At 42.1% G+C, this 20455-nt stretch overlaps 2 protein-coding genes across 10 annotated transcripts in view; both read left to right on the top strand.

Annotated features, from left to right (window-relative positions):
* Positions 1-16632, top strand: part of HIPK3 (homeodomain interacting protein kinase 3) — a 94285-nt gene extending 77653 nt beyond the window's left edge. For all 4 annotated transcript variants that reach the window (XM_048949655.1, XM_048949658.1, XM_048949656.1 and 1 more), the window contains exons 5-16: positions 1254-1340; positions 1617-1801; positions 2601-2760; positions 3049-3172; positions 6062-6183; positions 6338-6462; positions 6565-6726; positions 7516-7812; positions 9026-9166; positions 10431-10666; positions 10937-11064; positions 12573-16632. In XM_048949655.1, the coding sequence (XP_048805612.1) occupies positions 1254-1340; positions 1617-1801; positions 2601-2760; positions 3049-3172; positions 6062-6183; positions 6338-6462; positions 6565-6726; positions 7516-7812; positions 9026-9166; positions 10431-10666; positions 10937-11064; positions 12573-13049 (2244 nt within the window). In that variant the 3' untranslated portion in view covers positions 13050-16632. The remainder of the gene's footprint in view (positions 1-1253; positions 1341-1616; positions 1802-2600; positions 2761-3048; positions 3173-6061; positions 6184-6337; positions 6463-6564; positions 6727-7515; positions 7813-9025; positions 9167-10430; positions 10667-10936; positions 11065-12572) is intronic.
* A 1216-nt stretch (positions 16633-17848) lies between these two features.
* KIAA1549L (KIAA1549 like) overlaps positions 17849-20455 on the top strand; it is a 107107-nt gene continuing 104500 nt past the window's right edge. For all 6 annotated transcript variants that reach the window (XM_048948346.1, XM_048948351.1, XM_048948352.1 and 3 more), the window contains exon 1: positions 17849-18146. In XM_048948346.1, the coding sequence (XP_048804303.1) occupies positions 17996-18146 (151 nt within the window). In that variant the 5' untranslated portion in view covers positions 17849-17995. The remainder of the gene's footprint in view (positions 18147-20455) is intronic.

Raw genomic sequence — 20455 nt, 5'->3', positions numbered from 1 at the left:
AGGAGGCTAAGAAACAACATGATTCACTTGCTTGAGATTTGAGAATTGATTGAGACTATGACAGTCTTTGTTGGCTGAAAGCTACAGTACAATGAAAGTAGACAAAATAAGTCTGTTTTTATGGTCTGTCTACCTTGCTTCTCTCTAAGCAACTTTACGTGACTATAAACACTTATAACCCCCTATGCAAAGATTGTTTTTGGTAAATTGAGTTGCTTCACGTTGCTGTTTCCCAGAGTTTACACAGAGCTTGAGGAGTAACGAAGCAGTTACTATTGACATAAAGCCTCTGAAGTAACAAACAGCTGACAAGCTCAAAAGCCCAGATTGCATAACTTCCCATAAAGTGGCAAATCCACAGTGTGCAGTGGGCTGAGTAGCTGGGGGCTGGTGCTGGCCCTGGAGGAATGAATACTGCTGGGGTCACCCTGTTTCAGGATTCTCTCATTACACTGCTGTGATTATTCCATTAGGAAAGAAATAAGTTCACACTGTTGATGGAGAGATGGCAGTGTACATCTGGCTTGTCTGTGTTAGAGTCTAAACGAGTCCTTTATGCAAACAGCCCTCTTCAGTTTTAGGAAGTTCCATTTCTCCCATCAGACTCCACACCACCTTGGGGGAAGAAAGAAGTTTTGGTATGGACCACTAATCATTACCCAGAGTTTTCAAAGTTAATTTCAGAAAACTTCCTGTAATCTGAATGTTTGGGGAAAAAAAAAGTTGCTTGCAGTGCTAACTTACATCATACAACATGGCAAAGCAAATGAAATGGAACGAAGTCTGACCCATGCTATTTTTTTCCTTCAGTGATATGGTGTTACTGCTGTTTGAAATGAAAGGTCTGAATTTAAGGAAATGTGTACAATAGAAGTAATAGAAAACCTGTGGCATATAATAACACACATTTTGTATGCATATATACACACAAGCACCATTCACTAACTTTTTGCTAGGCTTTTAATGCTTCCTGCGTGGTTCACAAACCTACTGTAATCCAGTACTGTGTTAAATTAGATGTAAAATTCAGTGCTTTCATATTTCAATTTAGAAAATAGAAGTAGTCGGCAATTAAGCATATAAAAAACTCAAATATGTAATTGAATTTTTTTGTTTGTTTGTTAATCAGGCTTCTTAGGTAAACATCAGTAAATGTTTGAATGTGCTCAGGAGTTGGAGGTGTTAGGTTTGTTTTGTTTGTTCTCTATTGCCGATGTCTAAATTCAACTCTTCTTTTTCTTTTTTTTTTTGAGACTTTGGAAGAGCATGAGGCAGAGACAGGTATGAAGTCTAAAGAGGCCAGGAAGTATATTTTCAGCAGTTTGGATGATATAGTGCATGTGAGTATTTACAACTCCTTCCTTTGCAAAAGGGAGGATGGGAATAATTATTTTTGTTTTGAACTGAACTTTTAGACTGTTATTTCGTTGTGTGTCAATCCTATCCATCCTTGTCTACATACGTTGTGCTGGGGAAAATACCCAGCTGTGGCAGTTTGTCTTTCTAGGAAGATATTCCTTTGTCATTGTCTGTGTTAAGCAGTGGTACTTGTCCAGTAACAGAAGGAATCAGACCAACGTGGATGTCTTGTGTCTGCCTGTTTTGTTCAACGCCAGGTGAACATGGTGATGGATTTGGAAGGAAGTGACCTGTTGGCAGAGAAGGCAGACAGGAGGGAATTTGTCAGTCTGTTGAAGAAAATGTTGCTGATCGATGCTGATTTAAGAATCACTCCAGCTGAGACGCTGAACCATTCTTTTGTTACCATGAAGCACCTCCTCGATTTTCCTCATAGCAACCAGTATGTACCAAAGGTCTTATGTCTCCGTTGTAGCAATTCATATGTGTGATACTGTTTCATCTGCTATCAGAGCAAAAAATCTTCAGTCGTTCCTGTAACATCTTAGGGAATTCTTTCAAGTGCTTGCAATGTTAGATACGTCCACTAGGTCAAAGAAAGTGTTTCAATGACTTTATTTTCTGAAAAGCAACATTAAACCAATGGAATTTAAAATTATCTTTCATATGTCTGGATTATAAAAATCCAACACTGCAGAAATTTGGGGCTTGATTCTTAGAAGTCTGATGAGACAGTTCTTGTCAGTCGTTGAGCACTAAGGTAGGCACTTCTTTTTGAAATGCACTCGGTCCTTTCTTTTGTACAGTGGCTGACATGGAATATATTGAGAGCTTTTTTGCACTTCTGGAGCTAGATGTTTCAGTGTACATTTCCAGAAATGCCAGCATTTCAGGGAAGGAAGAAGCTTTCCATCCCTTTGAGTTGTTATCTTGCTTATATCCAGCTGTTAGTGTTAGAACAGTGTTAGGTGCAAGGAGCAGGAACTTGCAAGTTTTTTTTATTATTATTGTTTGTGGTTTTTTTTTAACTTTAGTTTAAAAACATACCTTAAGAAGTCTTGACTTGGACATAGTAACAGCACAGCTTCTGTGATGCTGCTGCTTCTGTGCATGATGCCGCTCTGTGGAACTGGCACCTGGGGGCTTTGAGTTTTTTTTTCTTGTTCTGTGGGTTAGTTACGTACATTTAAGTTGCATACAATTCTACTTAAAGCAACCCACATTTTTTCTGTCTGTAACAGAGTAAAGTCCTGTTTTCACATCATGGATGTTTGCAAGTGCAGATCGAATTTGTATGACCTAAGCAACCGCAATAAAACATCGCTTATGAGACCAGTTGCCTCGGGCAGTGCAGCTAATCTGACTGCAAGCTTCACCAAAATTTGCCCATTAAGAAGCCAGGTAAAAACATTTTTTATTCTGTTTTATGCTTTGAGTGTGTGTGTGTGTGTTTAAGAAACCAAACAAACTTGATTTAGAGTCCTATACGTTTCCAAATAGCAACAAGCTGGAATTGCTGCAGTAGAGCACTGTTGTATTGCAGTGCCCTCCCGTGGCGAGATGGAAATGCTTCCTGTCAAATGGATTTGAAATTTCCATTTCCATAAAATTACTTTAGCATTTTATTGTACCAGCTAGTGGGACATGTTCACAGTTATAATGGTGCCTGTGTTTAACCTGCTCCCTCAGGCTTTAACTGCATCTGCCCACTCGGTTTTGCACCAAGGAATACCACTGCAGGCAGGAACTGCTCAGTTTGGTTGCAGTGACATTTTCCAGCAGACACTGATTATATGCCCTCCGACTCTTCAAGGTATGTTTAGCTGTAACTGTTAGCTCCTGAAATACATGTGGTGCTGTCTCCTATAGCAGTATTTGGGTTTTCCACTGTATCTACTTAAGTTATGCATTGAAGGAATTAATTCTGTTTAAAAAAGAAAAAGAAAAAAATAGTATAAGAGTCAGAATCAGATACTTTGCACCTTCTCACTCTTCCTTTCCCTCTCCTTCTCTCCCCTGTTGCATTTACATATATATATGCCCATACATATATCTGAATAAAATAGAGACACAAGATGTGGAATCCTAAAGCAGTGAAGGAGAATGTTCTAAAACAAAACTTGAGAAGAAACAAGAAAGATGAGGAGAGTATCAATGTTGCTGCAACTATATCCCTTGGGTATAGTTATCCCTGTATCCCTAGGGATATAGGATATCCTAGGGACAAGGGTAAGAAACTATAACTCTTCTTGTCCTAAATTGATCTGGATGATTAGCAGAATGTTTAACAAAACATTTAGAATCTTGGGGCTTTATTTAAGGATATATAAATCATGTAAATGGTATCAGGTATGCTGTCCTATGATTAACACCAATCAGAACAACTATATAGAACAGTTGCAATATTCTGCTGGTTAAAAAACTTGCAACTGAATCTTTGAGAGCTTTGATTGTTTTGTCCTTGTGAGGAAGTAACGATGCTTGACTGAACTCTTCCTTTACTACAAGGGTAAAATTGACTTGAGCATACGTTTTTCTGTATGTAAAGAAATAATTGGCTGAGGGCTTAATTGTCAGAAACAGCTGGAAGACTGGAAAAGCTTGTAGAGAAGCGTTTCTGAAAGGTAGAAAATGACCAGATAGAGATCTGCATCTCGGGGAAGGTACGTGGTAGTGTAGGTGACCTCTGTTTCCCAAGCAAATGTATTTGCATCATGCAAGCAGTTTTCTTATTGCTTAGGAGTCTTGAAAACTTCAGTCAAAGATTGTGGGCTTATTTCTGGTTATAGTTGGCTGATGAGAGAGGAGCTGATGGAAAGCAACTTTCTTATCCTAGGAACAGTCATTTATGGATAGGGAAAAGTAGTTTATATTGTTTGCTTATTAACTGAGTTTGCTTATAGGCTTCCATGCCCAAAAATGTGATTTGGCTATCTTGATAATGTTCAACTTTGCTATAGAGATCAGATCTTGAAACGATACATTTGATGTAAGGTTTTTCTTAATATGGTTTTCTAACTTCTCCTTGCTTTTTACCTAAACTTAGAACCCAGGAAGTCTTTCTCTCTTTAGATAAAGACAGAAACAACAGACTTTCTCAGTAATGTTACGTGTGTATTTTTAGTATGATGATAAATGTCTGAGCTGAAGTTCTGCTGCAGCTTGAATAAAGGGAATTTATTGGTTTCATCACGTAAGTGACAAGCTGAGTTGCTGGTACAGAGGGAAAGGGATATTAATGGGGTCTGGCACCTCTTCAAATTTTTCTCTGCTTGGCTACTCTGTCAAATATCTTAAGTGCTAGGTCCTGCTACTCCTGGCAGAGTAAGATGTTACTGTTGTGGGTGGCTGTGTGGAAAAGAAATTAGTCAACAGCATTGCAAAATTCAAAGCTTTTGATAGCATGATGATAACTTAGTGTTGTTTTATGACATGATAGTATTGCTTCTGTTGAAGATTTTCCTTCTTCCTGCATTTTAAAGATTCTAAAAGAAATCACATAGTCTTTACAGCTGTAAAACACATGCAGTCTAATGGCTGTTTACATGGGTGGATAGCGATAGGACAAGGGGGAATGGTTTTACAGTGAGACAGGGGAGGTTTAGGTTGGATATGAGGAGGAAGTTTTTCAGCCAGAGGGTGGTGAGGCACTGGAGCAGGTTGCCCAAGGAGGCTGTGGATGCCCCATCCCTGCAGGCATTCAAAGCCAGGCTGGATGTGGCTCTGGGCAGCCTGGGCTGCTGGTTGGCGACCTGCACACAGCAGGGGGTTGGAACCAGATGGGCACTGTGCTCCTTTGCAACCCAGAGCATTCTGTATTCTATGATTTATTTCATCGTTCTTTAGTAGTTACCTCCAAATACCCACTGCTTAGGCTTTGGTGAAGTCACAAGATGCAAATGAAATTAGTATATTCTTCTAACCACTGCTTTCTTTAAGCATAGCTGTTCTGTTGCATTATCTCCTTCAAAAAAAATCTTTTCAGTTTATTAACATAATTAATTGTAATGTTGCTACATTTCTGTTAGTCTCCCTTAGCAATAGTGAGCTTTATATACAGGACAAGATGCATCTTTTTGCTGTAACATGCTTGTGATAGTATTCCAACAGTACTACACTTGGCATTATTTTTATTGAATTATGAAAATATTGGGTGGTGTATGGAGAAAATACAGAAGATTTCACATTATTTTTCACAAAAGAGATGGCAACAAATTGGGGTGTTATATACATGTGGCTTTGTTTATTACAAGAGCTGGGAGGAATGGGTTTCATCTAGCTGGAAAGAGTGTGTGAGAAATGCAGGAGTTGGTGGGAATGGTTGAAATTCAGTTTTGCTTACTTTTGTAATGCTTCCTTGCAAATATGTTTTATGTAATTTGTGATAAGTAAGATGCTTAGCTTTGCGAAACCTGCTGCCAAAGCCATTCCACTTTCTACCAGTCTGTTTTCAAAGGTATTGGCAGTTCTGGAAATACGAGGTAAAATATTTGTGCAGCTGAGTACTGACACAAAAATCGTTTAAGTGTTACATTGATTGTGTTTGGCTTGGAAAGCCTGAGTTACGGGATCAGATGGTGAACACATCAAGACAAAATAGCAAAATGTTACTGAGATATTCTTTATGTTTGCGCTTTGCTCAGAAATTATTCAAGACCGACGTTTTGCTTAAAGCCTGGCTACGTGTTTTTCTTCCTGATAGGAATTACAACAAACCATAGTAAACCCACGAGTTTCTCCCTGAGGGTGGACAACGCCGTTCCCTTGGTGACCCAGGCCCATGCAATTCAGCCACTACAGATTCGAGCAGGAATCCTTTCTCAGGTTGGTTTCCTTGAAAATAAAAATGTGATTTGTTTTTACTATTAGTTAACAAATATTTTTTTCATGAAAACTGTTTTGATAACACTCTGTAAATTCCTGTTCTGCATTGTGCTGAGCTACAAGCTACATCTCTGTTATCTCTGCTTCGTGGCAGACATGGTCAAACCACACCCAGCAAATCCTGGTTCCTGCTTGGCAGCAAGTGGCACCAGTGGCAGCCCCTGCGACATCTCTAGCTTCTGATCCTGTGGCTGGCCCACAGAGGCTTGGAGACTGGGGGTAAGTCTAAACATTTTGTGCAATACCCTACTGGCTTTGGTTTAGCAAGATTGATGGATGCAATACAAATGACTTGGTTTAAAACCTTTTATTTTTCCTTAGGAAGATGATTACACAGGGCACTCATTACAGCTCAGTGATGCCGCAGCCTCTTTTAACACATCAAATAACCTTTTCTGCCCCACAGCCAATTAGTGTGGGCATTGCACATGTTGTCTGGCCTCAGCCTGCAGCTACCAAGAGGAATAAACTGTGTCAGAACAGGTTGGTAGAATTTTTCTAACATTCAAAGGTAGTATGTCTTCAATGGGTAGGGGCTGTGAAAGTGCCTCTTTGTTTGTTAGCAGGGGGGGGAAATTTGGGGAAAATTTGTCCTTTCCGCTCTGATTATCCAGTGTTATTTTTGGTAATACAGACTAGATGGAAAAATATTTGCAGTAGCAAGAGATTTTGGTTCCTGTTGATAAATTCCTGCCTATTACGATAGCAAAGTTGTCTTTATCGCCTTTGGGAAGGTATGAGAATATACTGAGGTAGCTCTGATGAGATATTCCTGAGCTCATATGCATGAGGAAATGCAAGGTTTAGAGAACTAAAAATAAAGAGATACTGGATAATAAGATTGCAGTATGCCTTACGATCACCTTAAGAGCAGTCTTTCACTGGTGGCCAAAAATACTTCAGCTACTTGCTGAAGAAAATAATATCTCACTGCCATGTGAAGTATTTGTGAAGGTGTGGGTTTTCTCTTTTTCCCCAATAAAAATAGATAAGTAAATGAATGGGATTTTCAATTTTGTTGCAGAATTTACTCTTAGATCTTGCTTTGGATGCTGTGATGCAGCTTCTAATTAGCATGTTTCTGATTCTTTTTTTTTAATTGATGTCTAAAATTATAAAGCCAAGTATTCATCACTATGATGAATGTTTTGCGGTTTTCTTTTTTTGAAAATTGGTGTTTTAGCCAACTTTTTTTTTTAATTTTTAATAGTACAGTTTTGAGATGCGTTGGCAGAAATTCAGTAAATGTCAAATGGTGTATTTTCTTCACAGGAGCAACGCGTTGCAAAATACCAATATCCAGAATTCAGCCTTTATGTCTCCAAAGATAATTAACCTGAAGGCTGTAAAGAGAATAAGCTGTATAGAAGCACAGGACAATCATAACTCAGATGGACAGGAGAGTAACTGCTGCGAGGCAGCGGTCAGGCTGGAACCTGATTCATCTCTTTCCAACAAGCAGCGACAGGCTATCTTCATTGCAGGCTCCCCCAGCCCTGCAGTCAGTGTGATCACCATCAGCAGCGACACCGATGACGATGACTTAGGTCAAACACGTTCTCTGAGAGAGTAAGAATCAGTCTTTACTTTCTATAAATCTATAAATCGGTCTATAAAATATCTGAGGTGTGGGGTGCAGAATGGCGAGGCCGGACTGTTTTCAGTGGTGAGTGGAGACAGGACAAGGGGAAACGGCTGGAAACTGTAGCATAGGAAGTTCCACACAAATGTGCACCAGAACTTCTTTACAGCGAGGTGATGGAGCACTGGAACAGGCTGCCCAGGGAGGTGGTGGAGTCTCCTGCTCTGGAGATGTTCAAGACCTGCCTGGATGCCAACCTGTGCGACCTGCTGTAGGGAACCTGCTTTGGCAGGGGGGTTGGACTCGATGATCTCTGGAGGTCCCTTCCAACCCCTACAATTCTGTGATTCTGTGATTCTGTGATTATGAAGTCCTGCTTGCACGTAGCTGCTTTAATGCAAACAGAAGAGAGACGGTGCGCTTCAGTCAAGTTGCACTGGAAAGTCAGCTCTGTAGCAGCATGTTGTTTGAAAGCAAAAAAATACTTCAAAAATTCTTTCTTGTTAATCTTTGTAAGTCATTTAACAAGGAAACAGGCTTACTGTTCTTTGGTAACAGGCTTTTTCAAAATAGAGTACTTTCAAGTTCAGCTTTTTTCTTCAGTACTGCCATACCTTGTATCTGTATTGAAGATTAATCTTCTGGCTTTGTATGACTGATGGTAGTGTTCTACAGTAGCATCTTGTGGGTAACATCACACAGATAAGGGTCAAAAACCACTTATGCAGTTTGAAGAGGTGTGCCCTTGAGTACAAAACAGGGACTGAGCATGGTCACCCAGAGGATTTTTCTTTACAAAGCTGTAGAAGAAAGATTTTGTTTTAAATAAAGACCTGAGAGTTTAATGCTTGTTTGAATTTATTTTCTCTTGTTACCAATTTTGGACAGGAGGAACCTCACTTAAAGTACAAACTATACATACTTGTTTGTAACGAATCAGTGTAAAATAATTTAGTAGATTTCAAAAAATGCACGATTAGTCTGGAATTTCCAAAGGAACTTTGAAGAAGTTTAAAGTCTGATTTGGATGTTCTAAAAAAGAACAACAAAAACAACAAATTGGATATTCATTTAGATTATTTGGGAGACCTTTTCTAATATTTAAGCTAATTCTATTCCATAATAACTGCTAGGACAGTGGCATATAGGAAGAACAAATGAGTGACTGCGTGTTTGTTTGCTTTCTTTTCTGTGTGCTAGGTGCAAAGGTAGCCTTGACTGTGAAGCCTGCCAAAATACTCTGAATATTGACCGTGTCTGTTCTCTAAGCAGTCCTGATAGCACTCTGAGCACGAGCTCCTCGGGACAGTCCAGTCCATCTCCTTGCAAGAGATCCAACAGGTAAAAGTTGCGGTCTTTTCAGTAAGAAGACAGATCCTGCAGACTCAGTAGACTCAGTTTATTAAAAAAAGAAAAAAGTGGTGGTGTCCTGCAGTTGCACAGCACAGGATTTTCCATTATCCTTCTTGCTTCATTGGAAGTTTTCAGAATACCAGATGAATGGAGGTTGCGGAGAAAACACACAAATATCATTTCCAACTTCCTTTAGAACGAGAACCTTTCAAGCTGACAAAATTAAGTAAAGCAAAGTAGGATGTTATGGATTTGTAGTTGTAACCAGGATATCTTGAACTTTTCCTCTCCCGTTCTCATCATGTAAGCTGTAATGACACTGATGCCTTTTTCTGCTACCAAGCTGAAGCTTTACTTATATGAACGTTGTTCCTATGAGCTGCTTCATATCCAGTTTAAGCCTTCATTTTTGCATATTATTCAAAATTTGGTTTTAGAAAAATTTGCACTGTAACTCTGAACTAATTTATTGCATTCTTGGTACAGTACCAGGGAGCTTGATGCTAAAGCACAGTCTGTGTGACACAATGCATGCTCCTGGCTCTTGCTGGCCATTTAATTCATGCCTGGCATAGCCCCAGTTGAGGACCATATTTTCTGGTAATACTTGATTGTAATTTCTCAGATTGTGTATTACATGCTGTTAGAAGAGTAGGGTATGTGGTTCTGGTACCACTGATTTGACTGTGATCACGCCTTGGACAGCTCTTACTGTCTTCACACATTTACCAATACAAACACTTCAGTAAGTGTTAGCAAAAGCTGGTTCCTGGGCTCCACCTCTTGCCCCTTCCAGCTGCTCTCATAGAAGCAGTTTTTGAACAAATGAGTGTGTGCCACCTGATCAGCATTGCACAAATACCAGAATAGCTACTGGAAGCTTTTATGAAGAAATAACCTTCAACCTTTTACTTGGCCTAAAAAATACAAATGTCAGGTGAATTGTAAGTTCAAGCTTACCTTAAAGAAAAAAAAAACAAAAAACAAAAAAACAACAATTCAGAAAAGTAAGTGAAAGATGCACATCTACATCTTTATGTAGAAGTTATAGCCTTTCTCTGAACCATTAAATCTGTGGGTGGAGTGAGTCTTAAATATTCAGCTGCCATCTTGAACGCCCGTGCTTGTGTAAGTGAAATGTAACATTCACTTTTAAGTCATTTCATTTATGTAAATGTTGTGTTACTTTAAAAAATGTGTCTGTATTATGGATGTGTATTTGTTTTAATGCATTACGTTTATTTTTTGGTAGTATGTCAGATGATGAACAGGAAAGTGGATGTGATACAGTGGATGGTTCCCCAACTTCAGACTCTTCAGGGCACGACAGCCCGTTTGTCGAAGATGGCTTTGTAGCTAATGCCAACAAAAACAAGGAAGCAAGAGCATCAGTTAATTCTGAAACCAAACCAGCTGTTTGCACAGTGGTGGTGCCACCAATGAGCCTTGAAAGCAGATTACGTCTTGATGAACAGATGGTGAACACAGGTGAGTGAGTTAAGGTGGTCTTTCCTTTCTGTGTCAGTAGAAAAAAATGGAATGTGAATAATTTATTCAGTAGCCATACTTAGGTAGATTTACTCTTGTGTCTGCTGATCTGCAGTAAACACTTTTGAACTGTGGGGTTTTAAGCCTTGAATTAATGTATTGTTTTATTATTTCCCTCTGTATGCTGAAGCAAAAGAAATTTTGTCTTTGAATTGTTAGAAGAGAGTAAAGACAGCAAAAGCATAACATTGTTCATTTGTATCTTGGAAGATGCTACTTGTCAGCCATTGAAAAACGGTCGGTCTGTCCTGGGAAGAAAAACCCAGTCTTCTGCTGTGGGAAACCGTCAGCAAAAACTGGCATCAGCATTCCATCAGCAACATTTAAACTTCAGCCAGGTATGTGCACTCGCTTATATCACAGAAGAACAACTTTTTTGTTCCCAAACACACTGACTGCCTGCACTTTCAGTTGGAATAAATAGCAACCTCTGATTTTCAGCGACTCGACCGCAGAGCTGTTCGAATCTTGAAATGGCTTTCAGCTTACAAGTCATAAGCACAAGACATAGTGAAAAACATTGGCGTATTTATTTTCTACGTCTGAATGCTCAAATGCTTATAGTATGCAGTTAGGAACTGGAGCTGCCTTTCAGTCTTGTTCTCTTAGTAGTGTGCATGAAAGTACTTGTAGTTGCAGTACACAGAGGCAGAGCTTAGCAGAGCCAGCTCTGCCTTGCCGTTGCAGTCAGATAGTGAAGCCAGTGGGAATTGTCTTGTGATCGTAGTTCTGTCCAGTGTCGGAAGATACCAAGGCTGATTTAAAAGCTATTTTTGTCATTGCCTAGTGTTGTATTAAATGTCTGTTGTGACTGAGAACTGAAGTTGACCTATAGTCTTAAGTTGAAGCTCTTTTAATTAATTAATTTTGAGCCGTAGCTGCACTTGAGCTTTTAGTAAGATACCTGGATATCTACATTTAATATAGGAACAGTATCTGTGTGCGTAAGTCTTGCAGAGTAACGGAATGTTAAACTGTAAGTCAAATATTAAATGCAAGTATGCTACATGTAGATAAGAGGATTTACCAATAATGACTTGAATAGTTTAGATTGAAAGAAACATTTGGGTGGCGGCGCTATCTTCCCTTCTTCGTGATTATGCAGAAGGATTGATTTAATTAATTCTAAGCAAACCTTAATGTGATCAGCAGAGTATTAATTTTTAATCTCTTCAGTGGCTGCAGCTACTCAAGCTCCTAGCAGAAACTGTAGGATATTATGTTCATTACAAAAATTTATGCTGAGCCTTCCTTCTTTGGTAGATGCCCTATGTAGTTTAAAGTCCATGTCACGTAATGGAAGTAATTGATTTTTAGTCTTTGTCTTTATAATTGTAAATGACTGCCACATCTTCCTGTGATCATAGCCTTAGAGTTCTGTTTGCCTAGTTGTCTCAGAAATTTTCAATCCGTTTATTATTTTTCCTGCTCTCCTCTAAAATTTCTCTCCTATTTGTCCTCTTTGTGCCTCATTATGGTGCCCAAACTGAATGCAGCACTTCCAATTGATGCCAAGCCAGTGCTGAGTAGAGTGGAATAAGCACCTTGCTCATGTGATACATGGTATTTCTGTTAAAACAGCCCAGCATGGCATATTATCTTTTTTTTTTTTTTTTTGCAAGAGCATTAAAATAACTTGTGTTCTGTTTATCATCTCTTACTGTCAGATTTCCTGTCTGTGCTACTATCTAAATAGCTAATATGTTTTTTTTTGTTTAAGCATTTAATTTTTCCTGTCTCTGTTTCTCTCGATTTTGAGTTGATTAGTTTTAGTGCATTATTCCATTTTTCAAACCGTCTTTAAACTCACAAGTATTAAGACCTGTCCCTTCCTGTGTACGGACAGGTGCAGCACTTCGGATCTGCGCCGCAGGAATGGAATGGGAACTACGCTCCTCGAAGGCAGCAGGCCTACATCCCAGCGAGCGTCGCCACTCACGCTTTCTCCCTTCCACAAGGAAGCCCAAACCCCACCGCCGTGCACGCACATCTCTCTGGAAGCGCCCACCTGGGAGGACAGCCTGCTATCCTTCCGTACCCATCGTCGGCACCCCTCAGTACTGCTGCTCCCGTTGCCCACCTCCTCGCTTCGCCGTGTACCTCGAGGCCCTTACTGCAACACCCAACGTACAGCATATCTCACCCCAGTGGTATAGTTCACCAAGTTCCAGTTGGCATAAATCCCCGTCTCTTACCTTCCCCAACCATTCATCAGACTCAGTACAAACCGATCTTTCCACCGCATTCGTACATTGCAGCATCGCCTGCTTACGCAGCATTTCCATTGAGTCCAACAAAACTCAGCCAGTACCCATTTATGTGAGAACTCAAGTAGAGTATATTGAGGAAGCTCAATGACACGGAAGTTTGACTTGAGAAGAAACATGGTATTTATTAAATATTAGCCATGGCACAACAGGAAAATTATTTTTTTGAATCATGTAGACTTGGGTGCAATTTAAACAACTCTGAGCTTTAAAAAAAAAAAAAACAAACTCACTTTTAATGTGTTTTGCACATTTGGTATAACTTGTCTTTGGTCATGTTATCTTCTTATATAGTAACTTTAGACAGGTGACTTACGGGAGCAGAAATCTGGTTTTGCTCCTGCTATTTTTTATAAAATTGCCTTCTAACTAGTGCAAGACACGTCTACATTTGGAAGCCATTCAGTGTACAGAATTAGAGCAACAGATGCACATATGTCAGCAGTACAGCGTAGAAGTAACTTGTTTGTATTACGTACCTTGGTGTTTAAATGTTGAGTCACTTATCTAAGAGTTGGGCTGTTGTTCTTCACATTGCATGTGTCTTTTGCATGGGCAGAGAAGCCTAAACATTGCTCTTAAATGTCGTTGTCCTAATAATCTCAGCTGCATTGTAAACTGTTCCCACACATAGTGCCTTAAATATTTGAGGTTGTTAATGTTATTACTTATATATCAATGTTGAGGACTGCAGCACTTAAAAATTCAGATCTGCTGATTTTTTGATAGCGTATTGCTCATTTTGGGTTTTGTGTGGTATGATTTTAGTATTTGGTGTTTTTTCCTTATCGAGAAGGCAGCGTGTTTTGCTGTAGCTGAACTTGGCTGTCTTTTTTTCCCAGAATGATCTAGCTTCAAGAAAAGATTTTAGTAGCGCTTAAGAAAAGTTGATTCAGTAGCTCTTGAGTTGTGACACACAGCACAGTATTCCATGCTGTTCAGTGGAACTGCAGTACAATCTGAGTAGTCTGTTTTAAAAGTGTTTGTCTAATTGGGTATAATCAAATGTTGGAGGTGCGGTAGGCGTGACTGACCAGGTGATGAGAGAAAGGCCAAGTGCTCGTCGACTCATGATGTGGTTTCATCTTAGCTTGAGCGAACCGTGCAGTATTCAGTAACTAGTAGCAGAATATTTACTATTGAAGCTTGAAGAGATGTGAGTTCTTTGTGTGCAATCTTTCATTTATGCATGGGAGAGATTTTAGCCTTTTTACATCCTAGTATTTGTTTCAGCCTGTTGCGGGTGTTTGCTTATTTAATACATTCCGTCAGGGACGTCAGTTACATGCTTCTGGCATTTTGCTTTTCCTTAGGAGGTGTCTCTTTCCGTTTCTCATTCTGTTCAAATGAAGTTGCTTTTGCAGCACCAAAGACTTAATCATCCATTTCCTATAAAAGGTAGCTACTTTTTCATAGACCTCAAGTATACTGTAGTGTAGAGATGGGTTTTAAAGAAGGTATTAAACTGAGGCTGTGTTTTAGCTTATGGGCAAGTAATAAATTGTATCATTTATCTTGAATGTATCATAGATAAGCTGCTATATAATGATTGCCACTTCAGATAGCTGTGAAATTAGGTGATTAACTAGTTCTTTCTTAGCCTTCTAATTTCTGTACAAGTCTAATTACATGAAATAGGAGCCGGGTTTTGGGTTGTTCTTTTTTTTTTTAATTCTTTTTTTCATGTTTGAAGTGTCGTAACTACTATACTGTAAATGAGGAAAGATGATTGCATATGTTTTTTTGGGGTGTGTTATTTGCATCAGTATTTTATCTCCATTAACTTTGAGCTCATCACTGCATATAAATGGATGTATTGATGTAACTTAATTTTTTTTTTATGTTTTCATATTGGCATTGTGTAGACACTTAAGAAGCTGCATCTTGCAGGCTTGACTTAACTTTTTTTTAAAACAAAATCTGGAATACAATCCTTGCGATGTTGACTGGAATAAGAGTGCAAAGCATTTGAGTTTAACTCTGTCAATAAGCTAATAACTGGTAAACTTTTTCTTTACTCCACTAACACAAGCAGTGTTTTATTTAACGAATGTCTGAATGAAATAAATGTGCCTACATTTGATTTATTTTTTAAGTAATAACTAAAATACAACAGTATTAGATCATAAAAAATAAAATACCAGCAGTACATTTTTAATCACACTGAAAATTAAGAAACCTAACTTTTCCCAAAAGTTTCAGTGTTTTTAGTAATCAACTCTATGCATTTTGTACAAGTATCAATGTATATATAAAGTACGCATTAGAAACTAGGAGCATCCTGATTAATTTGAAATCTCACCAACCTATCTGTGGAGCCTAAATACACCGAGTCGAGAGCATGCTCTGATTGGATCCCCACCTTGCCACTTCCAACCTGTGCTACACGGTCCAGCAGATTGCTTTTTGTTAGCTCCCTCACGTTGGGAATTGACACTTTTCTGGTGCTTACTCCATTGCAGGCAATGGACACACCACGAATCACCAATGCAAACGGAGTCGATGAATTTTGTATTGTGATAACAAAAAAAAAAGAAAATAATAATAAAAAATACCGCATTGTTTTTTTTCCGGGGCCATGGGGATGTCATTGGTCTGATGTACTTACTGTGCTTTCTTTTTAACGTGCTTAAGGTCTGAAGCTACTGTGCTTGTTAAATTGACACCATTACCTGTATGTCAACAGCACCCTGCCCTGCGCAGACAGAGCTGCTGCGAACGATGCCCCACGTCAGGTCTGCTGCTCTTTCTACATACGGTAGCTTTAGGGATGTCTGCCTTTCAGTGGGCGGCGTAATTGGGATTCTGCCACAGCTCAAATTCAGCCTGGTGGGTGACTTTTCCCCAGTCCTGCAGTGCATCCCAAGAGCGTGGATGCTTGTGTCCAGGGCCCACCTGCAGGAAAAAAGCGTTAGGCAGAGGGCCGGTTCCTGGAGGAAAACAAAAGTCATCCTCTGAGAAGCGTTTGCACGTCTTACTGTTTTATTGCCTTTTTTAAATAAAACACTGCATGACTACAGAACTGCATATCTGCATATTACTTTAATTTGCAAGATTTTGTATGAATTTCTTGTGTTCGGTTTTTAACTTCAGGGTGTTTTATTGGTCAAATATGCTACTGTATTAACTTTTTTTTTTTTTTTGGGTTTTAATTTTTAAACTTTCTGTTTATACTGCTAATTAACTTGGTTTGTGTTAAGCAAAAGTTAAATCACGCTGCAAGCTGTAGGAAGACTTGTTCTAGAATTACCCAGTGATAAAGACTTGATTAATGAGTTTGAACTGTTACTGTTTAACAATTTGTAGACTCGTGGCTTTCTTTTTCTCCTTTTCCTTTTGTTCTTTTTTTGTTTGTTTGTTTGCTTTGGATTTCTATGCTACACTAGTTCGCCATGTAGCAATTGCACTGTGCAATATTACAATATGAGGACTGGGAAAATTTTTTATGGATGTAATGTCTCTTACAGTTTGCGATAGTAATTCTTTCTAGTTCTCAGTGATTTAAATGTGACCAAGCCTTCTGTACTTTGTCACAAAAAGCGGGTTTTCCAGGTGACTATTTTGGTGAGTGTCAAAATAAGAATTTATGGTGTATTACTGTCGAGATTCACTTTGAATTAAAATATATATTGCAGCAAATGCGTTTTGGTGACTTTGATTTCTTTGTTGTGTTACGTCAGGGCTGTGGGCTGAGGCAAAGGCAATGGAAATTCACGTGTGGGGCTCCAGCTCTTGAATTCCAGTATAATCATTCAGCCAAGCTTCTCCATTTCTGAACGCTGCAGGGCTGGCATCAACACGCTGCAGAAGTGTAGTGGGACAAGCTGGCTGAGGACAATGCTTTGTTTTATCAGTGAATTAGCTTTGGTTTTCAGCTGGAGAGATGGTCAGTGTGTGGGAAGCAACAGAGGAGCTACTGTTCCCTATCACTCACAAAGCAATAAGGCCTGTGTTGATGATGATGGCAAATCTGCATTAACCAGTGCAGCTCAGACATACAGCAATTTCCACTCCTGCAATGAATTAAGGCAGCACTGGGCAAAGTATGGACATGGTACTAGGCAGAGCTTGTGCTTCCCTACTGGCTGAATGTCTCACACACATTCTTCATGGTTCAGAGCTCTGGGGATGCTGGAGAAACAGTGAGTGACACTGTGAGCTGCATGGGCAGCATGAGAGGAGTTAGATCCCGCACAGTACGTCGAGGTAAGGCTGGGTGGGGACCCATGTTCTCCCTGCCATTGGCAAGATGTGTTTTATCTCTCAGTAGCTCTGACTCTGATGGTTCTAAAAGCCTCAGTCTCGGGAACAGCATAGAGACTGTTCTTCAGTAGAGAGCAATGAGGCTGGGTTTTATTTGTCATTTCAGCTAGAGTCGTTCACGTCAACCTACAGCTCAAAGAACGTGGAGTTCTTGGCCAACGAGGGGAGATCGTCAGCGGCACAGGGATTTATCCACGGGGATGGCAAAAGCTAGAAAGGATGTGAAGGAACGGGTTTTAGATGGCAGACAACGCGAGGGGAGAGCTGCGGCCGCCAGGGGGCACCGAGGCGCCGGGCCGCCCGCTCTGCTCTCAGCCGTGGAACTGCCATCTTTTCTTTGTGATAATCGCTAGCGCTCATCACGTGCAAAGAGCGAGAGGAACGGCACAAACGGGCCGGATGGGCGCTGGGCACGGCGGGGAGGGCGGGCAGCCTTTTCTCGCGCCGGGCTCTCGAGCCGCAGCCCGTGATGCCGGTGTCCCGTGTCACCGTGTCGCGGTGCCGGGGTGTCCCGGCGGCACCGCCCCGCCGCGCGCTGCCCGCCCCTCGCGTTCCGCGGCGCCGTGCAGCGCCGTGTGGACGAAGCTGCTCGCCGCCCGCCCGCGGCCGGAGGGCTCGCGTCGCTGAGGGCAGCGCATCCTGCGGCGTTGGCGGCCGGCACCATGCGGAGCTCCCCGCTCCTCCTCCTCCTCCTCCTCCTCCCGGCGCAGCCCTTGCTCTAGAGCCCGGTGCGGCGGGGATGCTGCGGCGGGCGGCGGGCGGCGGGGCTCACCCCGCGGGGCCCCGCTCCGCTCCCGGCTCCCCGCGCCGGGCCTCGGCCACCGTGCTGCTGCCTCCGCTGCTGCTGGTCGCCATCGTCGCGCTCGCACCCGGCGCCCGCGCGGAGCGGGGTAAGGAGCCGAGGCCGGGCGGGGGATGCCGGGCTGGCCGTCGCCGCGGCACCGTCGGGCTGAGGGGCGCGGGAGGGTTTGTGTGTGTGTGTATGTGTGTATGCGTGCCCATGTGTGTCCGTGTGTCCCCTAACCCCGGTGACCTCCGTGCAGGCGCGGTTCCCTCGGGCAGCGGCTGTGTGCGCCCGCAGGCGCCGAGCGCGGTGCTGGGCTGGGCTGGGCTGGAGCGTAGGAAGAGGCTGAGCCCGACACGCGGCCGCGTTTAGGAAGAGAAATAGGAGCGTGGTCCGCGCTCGGAGGCTGTTAGCGTGGGGATGTGCGGCGGTGCCGGTTCTGCAGCCGGACCGAGGCGTTTCGTCTTTTACTGTGCTCGACAATTCGGTCTGCGTTTCGTATGAACTCTTTCTCCACGTCTGAATTACGAAACGTCCCCTGCTCAGTGCAGCCGATCCCTCATGGCTGCATTTTAAAGCCCAGCTATCGCTGGCAACGGGGCGCGATGCCTCCTCGCGCCTCGCCGGAGGAGCCGACACGAGAGTCGTGCCGTTGTTCCTTTGCCGTCTGCGTGCCCGTGTGTAACACACTGCTGAGTCCTGTGCCGGTATCCATCGGTGGGAGATCCGAAGCTGTTTGAAAATATCACTGTGGGCATTGCATTGCCTGCAGCTTGGGAAGAAAAGGTGGGAAGCTAACGCTGGCACTGATCACAGCCCACAGTGACAGCTCGCATAACAGGCAGAGTGAGAAATCCCACCACCGGTGGCACTGCGTGGGGACTGTGGATGGTCGAGCAGCTGTGCTGAGGTGCTTGATCCAATGCAGTGAACGGGTTTTTGAGAGCTGCAGCTGAGATTGCATGCAGTGCACTGTTAGTCCTATCCAGCATTTATTGGTAACTGTTGTGGTGCATAATTTGGGCTCCAATCAGCGTGATGAGCTCTGTCCTCCAGAGAGGCAGAGCACATCGGTGCTGTCTCCTGTTGAAACTAGGGGCAAAGTGTATGGCTAGGATTCATCCAAGAACACTAATTTTGTTTAAGGTTGGCTTCTGTATGTTTGTGTAGGCCAGGCTCCGTGTCATTCTGGATTTCTGTTAAGAAAATGTGCTTGTACTGATTTCTGTGACTGTTACTGTGATGTAAATGGCTCCTGCAGCAGGTCTACTGGCATGAGGTCTGAGTGGTGTTAAGTGGTGCCTTAAGCAATGGGAAAAACATTTGTCCCACAGTGTTTTTAAGACAGCTTTTTCCATGAGAGTATTCCTATATATGGGAAAATGACCTATGTGCAGCATGTGGCATCACTGTGAGCGAGGACAAAGCGGAGAACTCAGGGCATGTGGGGTGAAGCCTCACCTGCTGCCAGTGCTTCAGGAGGCAGATCACAGGTTGCACAGCTGTGGTAGCAATGCTTCCCTCGGCCTCGGGGAAAATCCAACAGAAGGGAAGAGATCTCCCTGCCAGGAGCTCCCAGCAGGACGAGGTGTGAGGCTCTGCAGGTTGGCTTTCCCATATCTGTGACTCTGAGCCAGACCTCAGTGCTTTCACCATCAAATGTGGAGCGGCTGGATTTCCAGCTGTTGGTGAAAAGCGTGATTTTTAATTTCAGAAATTTTTCACACTTCTTGACCTAAAGACTTACAGGGCTTCATTTTCCTCCATGCTTTTTGTTTGTTTGTTTGGCCTCTACAAATGATAAACTTCTCTTTCTTCTTGTGTGTCTGCTGAACACCAGCACAGTGAGATCTCATCTTAATTAACAGCAATTCCAAACCCAGTGACGCTGCCTCCAGCACAGCTCTCGCAGCTGGAGCTTTGGCTGAACAACTTGGAGAGCGCTTTGTGCCAAGTGCTAAATTGCCACTGCCAGCTCCTGTGGCCCACGGGGTCTCAGTGGATGGCAGTGACCTGAGCACACTGCCTGAACTGTGCTACAGGTGCTGCAGAAGTGAGGGCCAGGAGTGGATTTGGGCACAGGTTGGTCCCTGGATGTGCTTCTGTGTGGGCGAAAGAGAAGAGGGTGTATGTAGAGGTAGGATTCTGTTATCCAGCACTGTGAGCCCAGGATTTGATGAAATCTGTAATTTCAGTTTGTTTTTTTAGTGTTCTGTCTGATTAGCTCAACAAGAGTAAAATACATGTGGACACTCTGTCGAAGAATGTGCAGATGAACAATGAGAAGTTCAGTTTCTGACTCTTTATTCAAGATAATGTGGGGATCAACAGCGTGGGTGGAAAGAATTTGGTCTCCAGCAGCACACAGAAGATGCTTCTTGTGGGTTTAATGGGTACACTGGATTTTGGCTGACC

The sequence above is a fragment of the Lagopus muta genome, chromosome 6, assembly GCF_023343835.1.
Source record: "Lagopus muta isolate bLagMut1 chromosome 6, bLagMut1 primary, whole genome shotgun sequence".
NCBI classification, from domain to species: domain Eukaryota; kingdom Metazoa; phylum Chordata; class Aves; order Galliformes; family Phasianidae; genus Lagopus; species Lagopus muta.
The sequence above is the reverse complement of the archived record's forward strand: the minus strand, read 5'-3'. Positions and strand labels throughout refer to the sequence as shown.